This window comes from Natator depressus, chromosome 3 (assembly GCF_965152275.1).
Source record: "Natator depressus isolate rNatDep1 chromosome 3, rNatDep2.hap1, whole genome shotgun sequence".
Taxonomy (NCBI): domain Eukaryota; kingdom Metazoa; phylum Chordata; order Testudines; family Cheloniidae; genus Natator; species Natator depressus.
Window position 1 is genome coordinate 147,098,189 of NC_134236.1, and position 20,362 is coordinate 147,118,550.

Consider the following 20,362-nt stretch of genomic DNA (forward strand, 5'->3'; position numbering starts at 1 on the left):
TTATTCAAGCTGAGTAGAACCTTACTCCTTTGTGTCAGAGAAAGGCAATCTTCAATATGAGCAAAGGTATCAGAATCTGGCCCATAGTGACTAAAATACATGTTACTATATTTCACTCCTGCTAGCACTGTGGGCCTGACAGCATAGGTGCTGGAACTAGGGATGCTGGGGGGACTGCCGCACCCCCTGGCTTGAAGTGGTTTCCATCATATACAAGGCTGTTAGCACCCCCAATATACAAACTGTTCCAGCATGCCTGCCTGATAGGGCTGAGAATGAGCTGGATTCCATTCTGTGTCAAGCATCTTCAGTAGAAATGCAGGCTGAATTCCTTCTGTAGAATCTTTATCACTGGGATAATACACATGCCAGAAATAAAAGAGCTCAAGTTTCAGACCTCAGGTCGAGTTTAGTGACCTGGCAGATGGAAACGCTTCCTTTCTGCTTGCAGACTTAGCTAATTTGATGTGGTATAATTGAAAGGCAACAAACATTGAAACGCACTAGGCCACTTTTGCAGTTACTTTCAAAGGTCACACAGTAAGTCGAGGGTAGACATAGAAAGGAACCCAGTTCTCCAGACTCCTAGCCACCAGCTCTAACTACTAGACAAGATTCCTCTCCTTCCTCTGGTGCAGTAACAATATTGAACAGGTGAAAAGTGGAGGTTGGAAATTATTTTATTTAAATCTTTTAAGGGGGAAAAGGGAATTAAATGAAATTGTTGTTATTGGGTGCTTTCCTCAAGTGCCTCCTAACATGAAGTGCCATTAGGACATCACACTAATAAAGTACAGCCACAGTTCTTCATAGTCATTGCATAGTCTGGAAACTTTTGGGGGCAGCTCTGACTAGCTTTTTTAGCTATCACTCGAAACAGTCACAAGGTTAGCTGCAGTGGTGGCTATTAGCAAATTACAGCAAATACTTCACAGGTTAAATGTTGTGTCAATGATACATTTCTTGCCTGAATAGAAGGAAAAGCTTTGGCTCCACACTGAAATAAACCCAGGAGGGTTACATAACTGGAAAGTTAAGAAGGACTGAAATAAGCTTCTGTCACTTTAAAACTTTCCTTCATCCTCCAACACCCCCATCCATCAGTTGCCTGGAGCAAGTATATTGAGGAATCGCGTGCAAGCGTTACCACAACTCAAGGCTTAACATAAACTAAACACTCTCAGGTCACTGGCAAATAACAGGTATATCCGGTTGTGCCTTTGTACTTGCCTGCACGCAAATTGAAAGCTCGTGTAAAGTAACAATAATCAAAGTCACTCAGGGAGAAGAGGAGGAGTGCAGGGAGACTAATAACCAGGGGATTGTGCTATTTATCTTCTCAGAGCAGCCACCACTAAGACTTTGCTTGCATGCCATTCACACCTCAGGGGCCAGTCTGGATTTCAGCCAAGAAGCCCCACAAAGGGTCTGGTGCAGCTCCTAATCTCCTAGGAAACTGGTGAAATATTTGCTCCCTGCACTGCTGCTGCTTCTTCCCCATGTTACTACATAATTGTCCATTATGGGTGTTTTACATTTTCTCCTTGCTGTATGGAAATAGCAACCCTCAGAGACAGGATACCAGCCAAGATGGACCATTGGTCTGCTCCACACCATGCAGGTCCCGTGTTCTCCAAAGGGGGACCCTTACCTTACCCTCCTGTTCTCAGCTAAGCTGTTGCCATCATTGCCATTGGGAACCCACCTACCATAGGCAGACACTACTTTCTATCTCAGCCAGAGGGCCCACATGCTTGGCCTACATAATTGCTGATCCCCCTTCAGAGGGAATTCACCTGATCCCAGCACTGCTGCCTCTGGAGGGAACCTGCTGTCTATTCCCAGCATTGCAGCTACTGCTATTTTCCCTTTGGTATCTCCCCCTGCCTCACCTGGACATTGCTGTTTCCTCCATAAGAGGCAGCAGCTGCCTGCATGATACCAGAATTGCTGTTTCTGCCTCTTCCATGGGAAGCCTGGCCCCTGGCTCAAGGACTGCATCTGCTGCTGCCCCCTGTAGAGGGAGCCATCCTGCCTGTTTGCAGCTGACTTGAGTCCTGTGTAATGTGCGTGTTTTGGAGAAGCGGGGGGGGTTGGTTTAATTGTTTCTGTCTTTCCCACTTGGCGTGCCAAGTGCCATGAGATTAGCAAGAACTAGTGAATGACTATTACTGGGGAGTTGTGTCAAGACCAAACCTGTCCTGACTGGCACCTGCAGTCTTGTTTTCCTCCTGGTCTTTGCCACCATTGAAGGCTAGAGTAACAGAATGGTTCAGAAACCCATGCACACTTCCCTTGGGTTTGCTCCCAAATAAATACATATGGGTTCTTTGGAGCTGCTGAACTCTGCATGGAGGGGTGAGGGCAGACATTATTGTTGTATTATCAGAATGCCTGGGGGTGGAATCAGCCAAGATCAGTGCTCCTTTGTGCTAAGCACTGTAAAACCATAAAGTAAGACTCGGTATTATTACTTGTATTACTGTAGGACCACAGAGCCCGAGTAATGGAGCAGGACCCCCTCATGCAGGGCATTGTACAGACACAGAACAAAAAGACAAGCTCTTTGGGGAAGAGACTAGTGCCCTGAAAAGTCTCCTTAGACTGTAAAGGAAAAGAGAGGCACAGAGAGGTGAAGTGACAGGCACAGGAATAAAACCCAGATCTCCTGACTCCCAGTCCAACGCCCTTTCCACTAGTCCACGCTACCTCTTTGAGGAGTTTTCTCATCAAGGTCAATTTTCCCAGGCTGATGAAGCCACATACCTCTCTAATCAGGACTTGTCATCACTGCAACAGTTAGCAAAGAACAATATCCTAGCCCAGGTGGTTCTAAACTTTTTCTTATGACCCCCTGTGACATTCTGTATCTCGGGGAAACACCCTGTACCCCCATCTTCATCCTTATAATATGATTGTGTGGTATCCAATGCAAAGTTTGTCATGTCAGGTGTCTTCGGAAGGCTCATGATGCACTGAGCATTATTGTTATAGTAACGTTATAGGCAGTGATGAGCTGCCAGAAGCTGAAGAACCGGTTCCTTCAGTCTCCCCGGGTCTTCAGTGGCACTTCGGGGGCACATCCTTCAGTCGCTCTGGGTCTTCAGCAGCACTGAAGGGCCCACCGCCGAAGACCCGGAGCGACTGAAGGACCCGCCGCCAAAGTGCCACCGAAGGACTGCAGGGTCGCCGGGTGAGTAGAAATTCTCAGGGGAGCCTCCCCAGTGGAGAGCTCAGGCGGAACAGACAGGACGGTCCCGCAGGCTGCATGTGGCCCTCAGGCCGGAGTTTGCCAAACCCCTTTAACAACCGGTTCTAAACCGGCTGCAAAATTTAACAACCGGATCGCGCAAACCAGTGTAAACCGGCTCCAGCTCACCACTGGTTATAGGTTGTAATTTCATGTATATAGTTATGAGGCTGAAAGCATGTCCTCATGGCTTAAAACAAGCCCAGGCAAAACTCTCCAGGAACAAAGGGGCAGTTCACACCTTATCAGAGCATGTACGGGACAAACCCAGCCCAGCCTCACAGGAACAAAGGACACTGGCCTAGGCAGCAGCAAAGGATCTGCTGGACTCTCGAGTGAGTCACCCCCCTTCCCTTGGTCAGTTTGGGAGCAGGGCCATCCCTACCCATACACAAAGTACACAGCTGCGTAGGGCACCAGGAAATTTGGGTCACTGGTGAGCACTGGGGGGCAGTTCCTGCTTGCCCCCCAAGCCAGCCCTTCCCCCCCCCATGGAGGCCTGCCACCCCCCATGGGGGGGCTGTGTAGGGCCCAGAATAACTAAGGATGGCCCTGTTTGGGACTATGATGCTCACCTGACCCTGGGGGGCGGGGGGAGAAGCCAAGTGGGAAGAAAGAACATGATAAAAGGGAGAGACATTTGCCATGCTCTCCCTCTCTCTTCCACCTCCATCTACAGACACACCACTAAGCAACTGACGTGCAGATCAAATGGGAGAGCATGGCTGAAGGGCAACCAGCCAGCCTGTGGTGAGAAGCATCTAAGTTTGTAAGGCACTGAAAGCTTAGCTTAGAATGTGTTTTGCTTTTATTTCATTTGACCAAATCTGACTTGTTGTGCTTTAACTTATAATCACTTAAAATCTATCTTTTGTAGTTAATAAATTTGTTTGTTTATTCTAGTTGAAGCAGTGCCTTTGGTTTGAAGCATGTCAGAGACTCCCCTTGGGATAACAAGCCTGATACATATCAATTTCTTTGTTAAATTGACGAACTCATACAAGCTTGCAGCGTCCAGTGGACATAACTGGACACTGCAAGACGGAGGTTCCTAGGGTTGTGTCTGGGACCGGAGATATTGGCTAGTGTCATTCGGTTGCACAATCCAAGCAGCATCTGGCTAAAAGTGCTCACTCATGTGCTGGGAGCAGCTTACATGCTAGAGCCTGTGTGTAAACAGCCTGGGCGTGGGAGTTCTCACAACGGAGCAGGGTAAGGCTGGCTACCAGAGTGGAGGATTGGAGTGACCTAGCAGATCACCAGTCCAGATGATACCAGGGGAACGTCTCACACACACACCCCGCACCTTTTCACTGGCCAAATACTGAAGGAAAAAAAAACCCTTTAGGGCTCTTATTGCCATATAACTATACATTTCAAATTCATCAAAGTTGAGGCATCAAGACCTAGTGCATCAGAGGTAAGATTTGCTCCTCTTCAGGGCAACTCACATCTTTGTGTTTTTCCTCTCCCCTCGGCTCTGATTGTCTATTTTTCACTATTCTGTGGGGCTTTCTAGCAACGATGTGATAGTAGCAGAAAGTACCAAACAATTAAAAGAAAAGGAGTGGCCAGGTTTATGGTTTGCTTATTTCAGGAGCAGCATTTAGGGAGTGACCTTTAGGAGCAAATCCTTAGCTAGTCTCAATGGTCATAACTCCATTGGCTTCAGCTGAACTCTGACCATTTACACCAGATCAGAGGATCTGCCCCTTTGAGATTAGAGTGCTTGAGCTCATAGACTCAGAGGTCAGAAGGGACCATCATGATCATTTAGTCTGACCTCCTGAGCTGAGTAGAGCCCTCATGCTATTCACATTGCTATGTCCCTGTTTGATTAAGCCACCAGATAGACAAGTAGCAATCAACAACATTGCAAACAAGTAATAGTCTGTCTCACACACCGTCTCTACGAAAAGCACGTTTCCACTTTCCAGAGCACCAGAGATACTGTCTGCCTGTGTGTAACTGAGTGCTAAGACTTCACTTATTTAAAACCCTGAACATTTCCCACTGTCAAAATGTAACCATTTGAACTCTGCAAACACCACATCAAGAAGTCATCATAGATACTATGAGGGTCATGGTTTACGCAACTTTGGCCCTTACAATTGAAAGTGGTGGTAAGCAGAATGTGATTTCCCCCAGGCCGAAGAAAGCCCAGATACTAGGCACACGTGCCAAATCCTAAGGAAAATGTGATCAGTCTAACAAGCACAAGTGGTCTGGGCCTGTTTTATAACTCATGGAAAGGACAAACTCCTCAGCATCACCTGATATTACACTTCAATAATGGTTCAATGCAGCCTTCCAGAGAGAAGAGCACCACCTGCTGAATCCTTACTACCACTTTCTGCAGCATAGCATTTTCAGTTGAAAGCTTCCAGCCCAACCTATGAACTCATGAGATCAAAGCCCAAGAGGGCAAGACTACAGGAATCACAGTTAGGTATATTCTGTGGGTGAAGGGGCAGTACTTAAAATTCACCTTACCCTACTGTACTAATGATATATGCTATGTTCAGAACAACCAGGTTCAATATTGCATTGTCTGTTTTTGCTCTTTACAAAACTGTATTTGTGTAGAAAAAATGATGATCAGGGCACAATATAAATTGAAGAAATTAAGTGAAAAATATGTATACAATGGGAAATTATACCGTGAGAAACTGTAAGCTGATAAAATGGCCTAGGGGATAGTGCACTGAACTGGGAAACTAGATCTGGCTCTGCAGCTGATCCTTTATTCATCTCTGCCTCTCTTTTCCCATCCCACCCTCTACCCATCCTGTCTTTTTAGATGATAAAATTATTTGGGACAGGAACTGTTTCTCATTATGTATATGTATTGAGTCTAGCACAATGGGCCCCAATCTTGATGTTTTCAATTGCTTATAACTTTGCCAAACTTTAACCATTCGGGCTGAAGTTTTACATGCTGGGTGTCTCCCTCAGGTTGAAATTTTGGAAATGTTTCAGCCCAAACAGTCCAGCTTTTTCCAAGAATGAGTTGAGTGAAAATACGTTGTTTTGTTCATGTTAAAGCTTGAACAGCCACATTCTTTGGAGTGGGAACTTGAAATTTGGCAAGCAGGTGGCCTTTGTGTGAGGTGGCCTTTTACCACCCCCCATGCCGAGACCACAGCCTATCATGCTGACCAACATAGACTCTTTGTTTCCTTGTACGCCTCTGTAGCGATGCGATGACTCACCAGCACGGCACCTCCTGCTGGTCATCTTGGGAATTAGCTCTTCCAGCCCAGAGCACCCTCTGCAGGCCAGTTTCTCGCCTGCTGCTGGCCCTGTGTCCCTCCCAGACTCAGGTGCCCCTTTCCCTCAGGGTTCTGCCCCAGCAGTACCCCCACTCTCGGTTTCCCCTCCCAGGGGAACTCCCAACTCTCTAAACCCACCTTGCCTCAGTGGCTACTGCCAGTCGTCATCCAGCCCCCTTTCCCTGGGGCAGATTGCTGTCTGTAATGGCCACTCATGACTGACAAGGGAGTAGGACCAGCTGCCTCTGCCTGTCCCCGGGCTGCCCCTCTGCAGCCCCAGTACCTTTTGGCTGTAAACAAGGTCTGCAGCCGGGGGTTTACCAGGCTGGAGCTCTCCAGCTCCCTTTGCCCTTCCCCAGCACTGCTCCACTTCAAACACCTTGCTTCTCAGGCAGCTAGCCCTTCCCACTCCAGGGTTAGAGTGAGACTCCTCTGCTTCTGACCCACAGCCCTCTTATAAGGGCCAGCTAGGCCCTGATTGAGGTGGCCACACCTGTGGTCAGCTACTCATTCAGCTTTTCCCAGCTGCAGCCCTATCCAGGGCTGCTTTTAACCCTTCAGAGCCAGATCAGGGTGACCAACCTGCTACGGCCTCCATTTGTCTGTCTGTATTCATCTGTTATCTTTTGTCTTATACTTAAATTGTAAGCTCTCTGGGGCAGGGACTGTCTTTTTGTTCTGTGTTTGTACAGTGCCCAGCACAATGGGTTCCTGTTCCATGACTCCTAGGTCCAACGATAATACAACTAATAAATAACACCACCAAAAAGTTAGGAAATGCCAGAATTAATGTGCTTGTGCAACCTTTATTCATTCTTCTGGTGCCTATGTATTATGAACACACACAGTTTTTTCCACAGGCCCCTGCCTCAACTATATATAAGAAATTAACAAAGTTTTAAGATATACAATGTAACAATATATATTTTAAAAAGCAATCCCAAGATGCTCTAATTTAAGCCAGGCCCAGCATAGAATTGGCCCCATAATCAGGGAGCCCCAGCCAATTCCCTTGCATCCCTGGCACTCTGGGTGCAGATGAGAATCAGATGCCTACTGTTGCCCTTGTATCAGTGTAAGGCAGTGAAACGGAGGAAAATAATCTTTTGTACTAGTGGAACCTGTATCAGAAGATATCTTCATGTAAACTGAACTCTTGTGGTAAACTCTGCCAGCTTTAAATAAAAAAAAACTAACTCTTACACATGAGTGACTCCTAGTAGGGTTAGTGTGTGTTAAAATCTGTTTATTGTTTTATTATGTTTTCCCTGTAATGCTTTTACCTTATGAATAAATGTGCTTGCTTAGAAAGAGCTGCATGGTAACTTGCCACTCCTGGCAATAGACTGCTCATAGCCCTTGGGGAGAGAAAGCAAAGCACAGGCACTGGACTTTAGGAGGTGGACTGGCTTGCTGGGGATATCACAGTGTAAGGCAGGGAGCTGTGTAGCCTTAAAACCCCAGACAGGAGGGAGAGACACATGGGTCTCCACCCAAGGGGGGGACACCTGGGAGCTGAAAACCTTGAGTGAGTGCCCTCGAGGGACCATGGAGGAGGAATATAGGTGCAGTTACCCTGAAACTGTAAACACCTTGCAAAACACTAAGAAATCAGAATGGCAACATTTCACATGCTTTGCACAGTTGTGACTACACAAGGTGCAAAACACTAGAGAATCAGGCCCTAGAAAGTTGGGGTGAGTGTTTACTACATGCAGTTTAAATCCAATATTGTCCAAACATTATTTTAACACTAGACACTTTGGGCGAGGACATCACTGTTTATATATTTGTACAGCACCCAGCACAATGGGTCCCAGACCTGGTTGGACAGTAGGGACCACTTCAATATAAATATGAAACAATAAATGTAATATCTTTTTTCTCATCTTGCCTTGTTTCTCTTTCTTTCCCCCAATCATTGATTAATGGTAGGACTCGACATCCATGACTCTTGGAAGTCACTTATCTTTCTCGGAGGCCAAAGGAAAATGAAAGGAGACAACAGATATTTTATTACAGAATGAAAAAATTACACTCAGGCTTGTAATAATACATGGACTTTAGATCTGAGTCCTTTAGCTTGAACAGTGAATGCTCATGATTTTAGTGGAGAAGTCCTTGGTTCAATCCCTGCTGACCACCCAGGGTGAGCAGTTATACTTACAGTCTAATTTGGAGGTTCCATAGGAAAAAAATGTTAAGGCTGCAAAGTGAGGCACTCAACAGTCAGGAAATGCCATTTAAAGGTGCTCTCAGTGGCCTAGGATTCAGCTTCTTCGGGTGCCTGTTTCCAGTGTCCTGTTGTGATGGGTCAGGATCTTCTTGATCTTTGTCCCCAGTGCAGGGCTGGCTCTAGGTTTTTTGCCACCCCAAGCGGAATGCCGCCAAAGCAAAAAAAAAAAAGGGGGGGGGGAGCCAGAATGCCGCCCCTTGAAAAGTGCCACCCCAAGCACGTGCTTGGTTTGCTGGTGCCTAGAGCTGGCCCTGCCCCAGTGTTAAGTTCCTGGGTGCAGACAGCCAGGCATCCTTGGTAAGTGAACCTTGGCTCTGGAAATCCTCTCCCTCTTGTAGTCCACCAACACTGGAGTTTGGCGACCTGGGGATTAATGCAAAACACACACTGCCCTTTTCTTAATTCAGGGGAGGGGAGGAGGGCAGGACAGAGATATAGGACCTGTTGCCTCTTTTTGACTAGAGCAGCTAGTCATAATTTGGGGCCCTGAGGATGTTCCAGTTGGGAGTAGAAATTGGTGATAAGGATTTCTTTGATGCAGTTTTGTTTATTTAAAAAGAACATGCAAACTTCTGTGTCTCTGAATGCAGAAGGAATCAAATAGTAGGAAATTGCTTCTTTGGCTCACAGCACCAAGATCACTCTTTACAGCCTGCCCCTCCGACCCAAAAATTCTCTTCCCAGGTTTCTTCCAGGTCAGATACTAAGCTGTCTCAGTTTCTGTGTGTTCTTCCCTCTCGCATACATCCATGCCACTGAACATAAACATTACACAGCAAAAATTTCTGGATGTGTTCACATATTCCTTTTGTCTTAGGTGAAGTTTATCTTTACAGTATGTTAACTTAAGGGTGCAGTCACACCTGTTAATTTCAATGAGGTTTTAACTCAACCCATAACAAGATTTCACCCAGCTCCTAACAGACCCCTTCTTGCTGCCATTGAAATAAATGGTAAGGTTTGCATTGACTTCAGTGGAAACAGGATTAGGTCATTACTCAGCTGATGGAGGTGGTAGAAGGAGAGATGGGTTTGACCAATGCCAATTGTTGGTAACAGTCTGTTTAAACGTTTGTAATATGAACCCAGATATAATTCTGTGGATACAATGTGCATTTTATAACAAATTAATAAATAGTAAAGCAAAATAAAAATAAAAAGAGCTTCAGATGGACAAAATGCCATGTTCTCATCTCATGAAACTTTAAATGCCGCCAAGATGATATTTTCCACTCAAAGCTGCCAGGCTAATAATTTGTAATCTATTCTGTTAGCCTGGGGCAAATCTTGTGTGTAAGAGTTTAAGAATATTTGAAAAGCAGTTAGAAAAGAAACGCAGAAACCCATTTCTGTAGGTACCTCTGAGGACTTCTGTAATCCATTTTAAATCAAGAAAGACTGGAATACATCCTAAATGTATGATAGTGCTTAACTCTCTCACTCTGTCTGTGTGTGTCTACAAGGAAAAAATCCCCCAGATAAACCATGGAAAGCATCCCAATAATATTGGAAAATATACCTCTGAAAAGATCACTATTTGTGCCTGAAAAGGGGAACTGTACATTTGCTTTTGAATAGTAACATGTGATAGACATGTCTGCTATGTTAAATGTGTAATCAGAGGTTTCACTCGGTTTAACAAAATCGTTAGAAATAACATATCTTTGGGTGTCTTAACATGCTCACTCTGGAATATAGTAACATAGAGGGATCTGATGACTGTATCACTGTACCTCTCTAACCAAAAGCCCAGTGTTATAATGATTATTGTATTGTCTCTGATATTTACACGGCGAGGATTTGTCAACCTCTTAAAACTCCCTAAACAAACAAGTAGAAACTCTAATGGGACCGAAGAAGGAACCGTAGCAAACATCCAAGAGCCCTATCCTGCTCCCATTCAAGTCAACAGCAAAGTCTCCCCGGGCTTCCCTGAGCAGCCCGAGGGAACCGTTCCTGCTCTCCTAGAGGTAGGCGAACGAATGGAGAGACGCGCAGGGACCTCCGGCCCAGACTCCGCACCCTCCGCCGGAGAGGGACACAGCCCAGTGACCCACAGAGATTTCTGATGCGGAGCAAAACCGAACAGGAGCGAACTGTCCGTCCTCTCCCAGAGGAAATAGCTCACTTCTGGGAACTAACAGCTCCCTTCAGCAGGTGGCAAAGCTATCAGCCTGGCTCCCCAGGCTACAGCCCTTTCCTCATCTCGCACGCGGCCGGGCGCCTGGGTTGCCCAGCTTCGCGTTATTTCCCTTTAAACTGGTGTCAGGTACCGGGGAGAGGGAGAGCGGGGGGAGGAGATGGCTGGCGGGTTCCACAGGCTCACGCAATGCAAACTCCGCACGCAACTGGGAGGCGACAGGCAGAGGAGGGGGAAACTTTCCAACTTCAAAAACCCTGAAGATGAACGCGATTTTCCCTCCTGCCCCAGAAGTCCGCGATCCCGCAGCCCCGCCAGCCGTTCAGCTGGAACCGCTTGGCTAAACGTTCACCGAAAGGCAGGAAACCTCGAAGGCTCAGCCAGTCCAGACGGGTTGGGGCCAAGGGCCATTGACAAAGAGCGGGGTCCCGCAGGGAAGAGCCGGGCGGCTGCGATTTGTCAGTACCGGGCAATTCGAGAAGGGCTAACTGCGGGCTGGGGGCTGCAGCTGCCAGCGGCTTTGAAGCCACGAGAACCAGCGCCAGGAGGCTGCCCAGCCCGGCTCAGCTCAGAGGGACCCTAAACTGTCCTGTAAGCCGCTCACACTCCTCATTTTCTCCCGCAGGTTTTGGCTGCCCCATCACCCGGGCTCCGTGCGGGGATCCCACCTGGCTGGTGTCAACTGAGTCTGAACGAGGCAGGCTGCTGCAGTGCGAGCTCTGAGGGGTTGAAGCGCTTGGAAGGTTAAAACAACGCACGATGCGGGATCGGGTGCAATTGGCATTTGCCTGCACTTGACCTGCCAAGCTCGAAGTGACAAGAACCTGGGCGTCTAAGGAGTTTCCCACCGTCTGCCTGCTGAGTGCCCTGCTGGTGCTGCCCAATTGCACGGATCACAGCTGCTGCAAGCTGCCCGGCCCAGAAATCTCTGATGGAAGCGTTTGCCAACAGGTCAGTTTTATTAGAGATTTTTTTAAAAAGCTGCCTTACCCCTTCCTCTTCCTCTCCCCCCTCCCCCCCCCCACTCAAATTAAAAGACAAAATGTGAAGCACGTTTCGATCGTTGTCTAGGAGCTATTAGTCACCACACTGGTAACTGGTATTTTGGGTCTGAATGATATTCCTGGATCACTGGGGCTGTGCCCATCTCCCTCAACCCATGCGTGCACACGGACTGTTACCAGTTCATGCCTACAGCTAATTCAAGTCAAGAAGGGGGAAATCTTGTCCTGATTTACAGGGTCTCTCACTGTTTCCTTCCAAAGGCAATTAGGAGCGTTGCGCGCATCTTCCAAAGGGACAGACGTGCGGTCACCACAGCTGGCATCACCTGCCAGACCTGTATAAGGAAGGAGCTTCTTGCAGCTTCCACCTCGCGGCAGCTCCTAACAGCGAGCGCATCCTCCTCTTTTCCCCCTCTCCTGCCGCGGGCGCCCGCAGGCCACGAGGCGAACTCCCCCTCTCGGCCGCCCCAGACGCCAGTGGGGCTTCATTGCGGTTTTCGCTCAGCACCCAGCCCCGCGCTAGGCGCTTTCTAGGCACATCTCCGGCTCCGCAGTGACAGGATACGCATCGCTCGCTGGCGCCGGTATCAGACCGTGTTCTATTTACACGGGCCTCCCCTGCGAAGCCGGCACATCTGCATCCCCCCTTTGTCCAGCCTTTGGCTGCACGGCAGATGCGGGCCCATGAACCCTTCCTTCAGAGCCCGACCTGATCTCTCCTTCTCCCCGCAGCGCGGCCCTCCGGCGGCTGGGAGAGGCGCTCCCCAGCATCCCGCCCCTGCAGAACGCCCTGCTGCTGCTCCTCTCCCTGCTCGCCGCCATCCACCTGGCGAAGCTCCTCCTGCGGCAGCGGCGCCTGGAGCCCCCGGGCCCTTTCCCGTGGCCCCTGATCGGCAACGCGGCTCAGCTGGGCAGCGCCCCGCACCTCACCTTCGCCCGCCTGGCCCGCACCTACGGCGACGTGTTCCAGCTGCGCCTGGGCAGCCGGCCCGTGGTGGTGCTGAACGGCGAGCGCGCCATCCGCGGGGCGCTCGTCCGCCAGGGGGCCGCCTTCGCCGGCCGGCCGCGCTTCCCCTCCTTCCAGCTGGTGTCCGGCGGCCGCAGCCTGGCCTTCGGCGGCTACTCCGAGCTGTGGAAGCTGCAGCGCCGGCTGGCGCACGCCACGGTGCGGGCCTTCTCCACCGGCAGCCCGGCCCCGCGCCGCCTGCTGGAGCAGCACCTGCTGGGCGAGGCGCGGGCGCTGGTGGCGCTGCTGGTGCGGGGCAGCGCGGGCGGCGCCTTCCTGGACCCCTCGCGCAGCCTGGTGGTGGCCGTGGCCAACGTGATGAGCGCCCTGTGCTTCGGCCGCCGCTATGGCCACGGCGACGCCGAGTTCCTGCGCCTGGTGGGGCGGAACGAGCAGTTCGGCCGCACGGTGGGCGCCGGCAGCCTGGTGGACGCGCTGCCCTGGCTCCAGCGCTTCCCCAACCCGGTGCGCGCCGCCTACCGCGCCTTCCGCCAGCTCAACCGCGACTTCTACAGCTTCGTGCGGGGCAAGTTCCTGCAGCACCGCGGCAGCCTGCGCCCCGGGGCCGCCCCCCGCGACATGCTGGACGCCTTCATCCGCCTCCAGCAGGAGCAGCCCCGGCTGCCGCTCGAGCACGTGCCCGCCACCGTCACCGACATCTTCGGGGCCAGCCAGGACACCCTCTCCACCGCCCTGCAGTGGCTCCTCATCTTCCTCCTCCGGTGGGTGCGCTCGGGCGGGGCCAGCAGCTCCGAGAGCCGCCGCGGGCACCCAGCGCGGAGGGGCGGGGGCTTAAAGGCAGGGGTGAAAACCGGGGGCATTTTTTCCGGGGCGGGGCGGGGGGGGAGTAAGAGTTGTGTGTAGAAGATAAAGCCCCTAATATGGGGACAGCTGGTCCCCCTAGCACCAGCGGAGTGGGATGGCCGCCCAGGCTGGGGCTGCCATTGCTCCCTGTCCCTAACCAACGTCCCAACCCTTCACCTCAGCACCCAGCATGAACCGAGCATCCCTGCTAGTGCAAGAGCCCAGCCCTTCTCCTCTCCCTCCAGGCCATGAACTAGACCCCTCCGAGGGGAGGGAGGGTCGAGTGGCTTTGGGTAGGGGAGACCTGGGTTCAGTTCTTGGCTCTGCCATGGACCCGCTGAGTGATCTTGGCTAAATCACATCGTTTGTGCCTCACTTCCCCATCTGTAAAAGCGGGACAATGCTGCTTCCCTACCTCAGTGGGGTGTTGGGAGGATAAATACATTTAAAAGACTTTGAAGAGTGCTATACAAGAAATAGGTATCCCTCCCTTCTTACCTACCGCAAGCGGGGATGAACCTAGAGTCCCCCTTAGTGCATGATCCTAGACCCTCTTCACTACTGCTGCTACATCATCCTGACTCCAGCTGTTTCTTTGCAGCAGCAGAACCCCCTGGTGGCTGTCTTGGGGAAGCCGAATGTGAGAATCTTCTCACAACTTTATGAAAATAAAATCCTCTAAGGGAAACATGGCAATGACCTCCCCTGTTTAAGGCAAGAGCTGCCAGCAAGGGTTAAAATAATTTACAAATACAGAGCCTGATTCTGATCTTTCTTGGGGGGCGGGGGAAGAGATCAAAATCGGGCCAACCTGGCTTTTTGTGGTATTAGGCAGGGTGGGTTTATCATCAGTTTATAAGACCCAGGTATGGCTACATCCTGCTAGCTGAAGTCTAAAGAATAAAGTTGCCCCTTGCCAGTCAAAATTTCAGCGTTTTGGGAAAATATACCCCATCAGTTTCATTAAAAAAATTAATCAGTTTTCTTCTCTTCCCTGCCATGCTTCTGAAATGTGACAGTGAGGTTTTGTCACTGATCACATAGCAAGACTATTGCTTTCCCCACTCCAGTTCCTTCAAACACAATTAGATGCAGCTGTTGGAAAGGATCCATATATAAAAGCCAACTAAAATAAACAATGCTTATAAACTAATAAGTCTAGCTGTGCAGAACATTTTGTGTGACATAAGACAGACAAGTTGGAGTGAATCCTGCAACCAAAATCTAATGTATTAAATATGCTCCATGAACAAATTGGCCCATTATTAGAGGTGAATGCTTAGATTGCCAGTGAGTGCAAGCATCAAGCTGAACTGATCTGGTTATTAGCTCTTTGGTTCTAGTAGAAAGTAAACATAAATTAACAATCCTGTATTTGTGTGCACTAAAGTACCTTGGTTGTTCCTGATTAACTCACACGGAAGCTCTGGGAAAACTGCCAAAAACTAAAGATATTAAAAAAAAAAAAAAAAAACCCCAGTGCGATCCAGTAAACGTTGCATAAAGATACAGGCTGGCAAAAAGGCAACAAAACAAACTCAAAAAGTAACAGATTTTACCCGGTCAAGATCAAAGAGATTGTAGGAACAGGATATCTACTTAAACAAGAGAAAGAGTTCATGCACCGGTTTACAAACCCTCTATTATGTTATTGCTCCTATAATGTGGGTGTCTTTATTACGGTTGCATGACTAGTGAAAAACAACCTCAAAGCATTAGAGCAGGTAGACCCCTTGGGCAGCGTGTGCATATAAACGCACCATAATATTCACCTCGCTGAAAATGATTGGACTCAGCAAAAATCTTATGGTTGGAAGAGGCATTTAAATAGCAAGAAACTGGTGTTTACCTCCTTTTCATCTCCCCGCGTTTCCTTAATCATTTGCATTTTCTGTGGATCTTATCTCCTTAGGCTCATCTACTTAGCTGCTGCTTAAAAAGCGGACATATTTAACACCTGAAAAGTAGGGGGATAATTTCTAATATTTACATAAGCTGTCTGGCATTCTAACTGGAGTACTTTACATTTGGACTTTGTTTGCCATGCAGACATATATTTCACAAAGTGATCTGACCTCAGTCCTCATCCTCAAAGGAAACCTTTACATTTTCAAAAGATGAGCCTGAGAGCTTAAATTCATAACTTTGCAAGACACTAAAAATCCTGGTCTTAGTAAAGACACTGGATTTATGGTTTATTACAACAATTTGTAACCCACTAAATTCCCCTTTTTGTCTTATGTCTACAGAGGTGTTAATGGGCCACTTCACCTCGAATAGTCCCTTAGTTTAGCATAAGTAGTGCTTTTTTATCCGTTTGATCCTTGTATTAGCTGTGACACTCTGAATACCTTTCCCAGACTTGAGGAAGAGCTTGGTGTAGCTCTAAAGCTTGTCTCTCTCACCAATAGAAGTTAGTCCAATAAAAAATATTACCTCACCTACCTTGTCTCATGCAGACATACTGAGAGAGGGGGAGATACAAGAACATGAAAAGCCCAAACTTGATGAGTTATAAAAATCAAAACTTCCCACATCTGTAATGTTTTGAAGACAATAGAGCTATGTTGCTTTTAGACAGGGAAGGAATGAGGGCTTAAAAAAAAAAAAAAAACTACAACAAGGAGATCAGTCTATTTTTTCCTCTCTCTCTCTGACATTTTTGCTTGTTTATTTTTTTTATAATCTCTCACTAGGAAATCCTTCTCCAAGTTTATATAACAAATTTGGAATAATTTTTTGCTAGTGATCCGAAATACAATGCAGTACCATGAAAAAGTGTATTTTGATATGTAAATATCCACAAACAAAGAGCTCATGAACTTTCTTATTATGATAATTTATCAGATAAATATTTTAGTTTTAAAAAACACTATATTACACATGGTTTAGAGCTGTATGTAGTCTCGTATGTGTTAATTCAAATACCAATGCAAACAGATTTAGAAGTTACATACAGAGCTGGTTAAGAACCAGAATTTCCATTCTGTGAGAAATTCCTACTGGGGGCGGGGAAGGGGAGAAATAATTCTGATTTAGAAGGAAAGCTGAAATTTAAAAATTTTCTACAGAACAAAAATTCCAAAAAGATTCATTTAGTGTCATTTAAATCCATTTTGTTTCAACTTTTATATTGCATTAAAATATATAATACACATCTGAAATATTAAATGTAATATAAAATAAAAATTTAATATAGCAGTCTAAATTAAACAAATTGAAACACTATTGAAACAAATCATTTTGACTTTTTCCCCACTGAAAATTTGTCAAAATCAACGTTTCCATGAAATACTTTATTTTGACACAACTGCATTTGAGAAAAATTGTGACAAAGTTTGAGCAGCTCTAGTTAAATACAGTTCTTTCGAAAAGGAAGTCTGTTGTTTGAAAATGTAGATTATATTTGCATAGATGACTTGTATATATGTAATAAATATATTTTAAATCCCAACAGATATCCAAAGGTGCAGGTTAAAATGCAAGAAGAAGTGGATAGGATTGTTGGCAGAGATCGCTTGCCCTGTGCAGAAGATCAACCTCATTTGCCCTATGTTATGGCTTTCCTTTATGAATCCATGCGTTTCAGCAGCTTTGTGCCAGTCACTATTCCACATGCCACCACAGTCGACACCTCCATAATGGGCTACCTCATTCCAAAAGATACAGTCATATTCATCAATCAGTGGTCAGTGAATCATGATCCAGAAAAATGGTCCAACCCAGAGGATTTTGATCCAACAAGATTCCTGGATGAGAATGGATTCATTAACAAAGATCTTACTAGCAATGTGATGATTTTCTCATTGGGTAAACGTAGGTGCATTGGAGAGGAGTTATCCAAGATGCAGCTCTTTCTCTTTACCTCCATACTGGTACACCAGTGCAATTTTATTGCTAATCCAAATGAAGACTCTAAAATGGACTTCACCTATGGGTTGACCATTAAACCTAAGCCATTTACAGTTAATGTCACTCTTAGAGAGACTATGGATTTGCTAGATAAAGCTGTCCAAAGATTGCAAGCAGAGAAAACAGCTACTGAAAATCATCTATCAGCAAATCTATGAACACTGACATTTGAATAAAATATATAAGGATGCTCCCGCCTCTCTCTTTTTAGACTTAAAATAAAATAAATAATAATAATATGCTGTGCTGGTGAGCTCTTTGTAATATACCAAGTACCACAAAACACAGGGGAGTGGAATTGCCCAAGCATTAAGCAGGTCCTCTTTTTTAATTCCAGAGAGAGAGAGAGTGTGCCAGGGGAGCCTTATAAATACATTAAGTGCTGAAATACAGGCAAAAAATGTGTGATTTGAAAGTAAATTTGTTTTTGGTGAACAGGCAGAAGAAAACAGTTATTTTAACACCCTCCTCATTAACTGCCTGGCTGCAGTGTCCTGTCTGCCACTCCTTGCACAACACTTTCCATGTCTCATTGCAGCTCTCTCAGCTCTAGTTTGCCTTCCAAGACTCTACATCCCAAAGTGAAATCTTATCTGGAAACAGGTGCCTAGATTGTTGGAGCCAGATTCTGCAAGTGCCCTATGCAGGGAACTGCCATGGGCTCGTGTTGTGTCCTGGGACGTGTGCTGGGATGTGTTTCAGTGCCTTGATGATAAACTTTCAAATGAAGTTGGGTAAAATGCCAAGCTTGCCTTTAACATTCCAAAGTATTTAAAGTATGACTACAAAGAGACTTGTTTATGAGCACAACAGAATTTTGAAATGTATTTCATAATCTATATGTGAACAAATGGAATGTACTGAAATTCATTACATCTCAAGCAGAAAGATTAAAAGTGGTAAGTCACCAAATGGCAGATATGATATATAATCCATTAATTTATTCATAAGCAGAAGCAAAGGTACTGATCAAAGGAAAAACAGTAGATATTTTCATTAGGAAAACCTAAAGGATGGCCTTTTATTGTGGATTGTTTATTTTCTCAGCTAAAAGCTTATGCCGGATTTTGCCAATCTTTAGGCACATGCCAACACTTAATCACATGAGAAGTGCCATTAAAATTCACATAGATTTGCAGGAGCACTTGTCTCTTAGAACTTGTGTGCCACTAATCAAATAACATGTGGAATAGATATAGTTATGTTCCTATAATCATTCTATTAGCTGGAGTTAAAATTATGCCTATGATGGTTCATCATGTACTATTAATGTGATCTACTTCCTGTAAGGACATGAAACATAAAATAATGGGAGTTTGGGTTACATACAATTATTGGGGCCCAATCAGGATAATTTGAACATTTTGTAGTTTGCATTATTTCACAAAACACTTAAAAAATTTCAAATAAAGAGCCTTGTGATCAGCTGTTAAGTAAAATATACATGAGAAGTATTTCAGTCTTGAACCACTGTGTAATGGTTATATGGGACAATGAACAACACTCAGAGAACTTGCTTTTTAATATATAAAAGTGCAGACCCTGCAAAGTGTTGGGCACCTCCTGTGAGACACAAACCACCCTCTACTCTAAATGAAATCCATGGGAGTTAGGGGCACTCAGCACATTGCTTGAGGTGAATAGGCTATTGCAAAATCAGACCCTATGGTATATAGAGGAATATGGGCCTGGTGCTATAAACAATGGGACTACCTGATAGAGTGAGGACTGTTCACATGAATAAAGATTTGAAGGACTGAGCCCTATATTATACAGTAGGTAACAATCCTACCCTCTATTGATAGCAATGGCAAAACTCACAGTGGTGTTGGATGGGAGCAACACTGAGGTCCTGATCCTGATCCCACTGAAGTACATAGGAGCTTTGCTATTAACTTCAAAGGAATCTGTCAGGGTCTTTAAAGCATTGCTCCCTAAACCCAGGTAGTAGGGACACACCTGACTCAGCTATTCCAAATCTCTGATTCTGTAGGGAATGTACGTCCATGTTTTTCAAAACTAAACATTAAAAATCAAAGGCTTTTTTAAAATCTAAAAGGGGTATCCCTCAGTTATTTTGTGGACTACATAATATCTTTGATATCCCAGAACTTAGCCTATATCTGTGAAATGCTGTATAACATACTTAACATGTTCATACTCAGATCAACACATTTTTCATTTATACTTTTATATGTCCATAATAAAGGCTCTAACCTTCAACAGAATAGTTTTTCTAACTCAAGGATCATTGTTTTCTATTTCAGTAAAAAACCAATACCTTTTTTGTAATTTTGTACTTCTCCCAAAAGCTTTAAAATATGTATGTGGCTTCTAACATGACTGTCATTCATACAGTCAAAACTGATTTCTGTGGATTTCTATGATCAGGTGATACACAGTATAAATGCTTGTCATATATGTGCATCATACTATCACTGTAAAATTCTTCAAGTTTATTAATACTCAGAATGTATGCAGTTCTTAAACAGCTAATCTTTGTGGTCATTTAAAGATGGATCACTGTATTACCAAAATATTAAATAAAAATTATTCTTACAATAAATCTGCTGAGTTTATACTTCATTTTTTGGGATTTGGATAAACAAAACCATTATTTCTGTTGCATGCTTAACCTGGGAAAAGTCAAATGATGGTGTGGCCCCCCCAGAGTTAGTCAGGCCAAAGAATTGCTTTGTCCCTGCTAGACTGCAGTGACCTAAATATTTTCCCCCTGA

At 46.1% G+C, this 20,362-nt stretch overlaps 1 protein-coding gene across 1 annotated transcript; it reads left to right on the forward strand.

Annotated features, from left to right (window-relative positions):
- The first annotated feature begins 11,829 nt into the window (after positions 1-11,829).
- On the forward strand, positions 11,830-19,863 carry CYP1B1 (cytochrome P450 family 1 subfamily B member 1). Its single transcript, XM_074947615.1, has 3 exons — positions 11,830-11,849; positions 12,635-13,630; positions 17,170-19,863. The coding sequence occupies exons 1-3, from the start codon at positions 11,830-11,832 to the stop codon at positions 17,780-17,782; spliced, it is 1,629 nt and encodes a 542-aa protein (XP_074803716.1). The 3' UTR covers positions 17,783-19,863.
- Positions 19,864-20,362: the final 499 nt, after the last annotated feature.

Excerpts from the sequence above, each read along its gene's own strand:
- CYP1B1 (XM_074947615.1), top strand. The coding sequence starts at position 11,830 with ATGGAAGCGTTTGCCAACAG. Across the intron at positions 11,850-12,634 it reads ATGGAAGCGTTTGCCAACAG|CGCGGCCCTCCGGCGGCTGG; the intron begins GTCAGTTTTATT and ends TTCTCCCCGCAG. Across the intron at positions 13,631-17,169 it reads CTCCTCATCTTCCTCCTCCG|ATATCCAAAGGTGCAGGTTA; the intron begins GTGGGTGCGCTC and ends AAATCCCAACAG.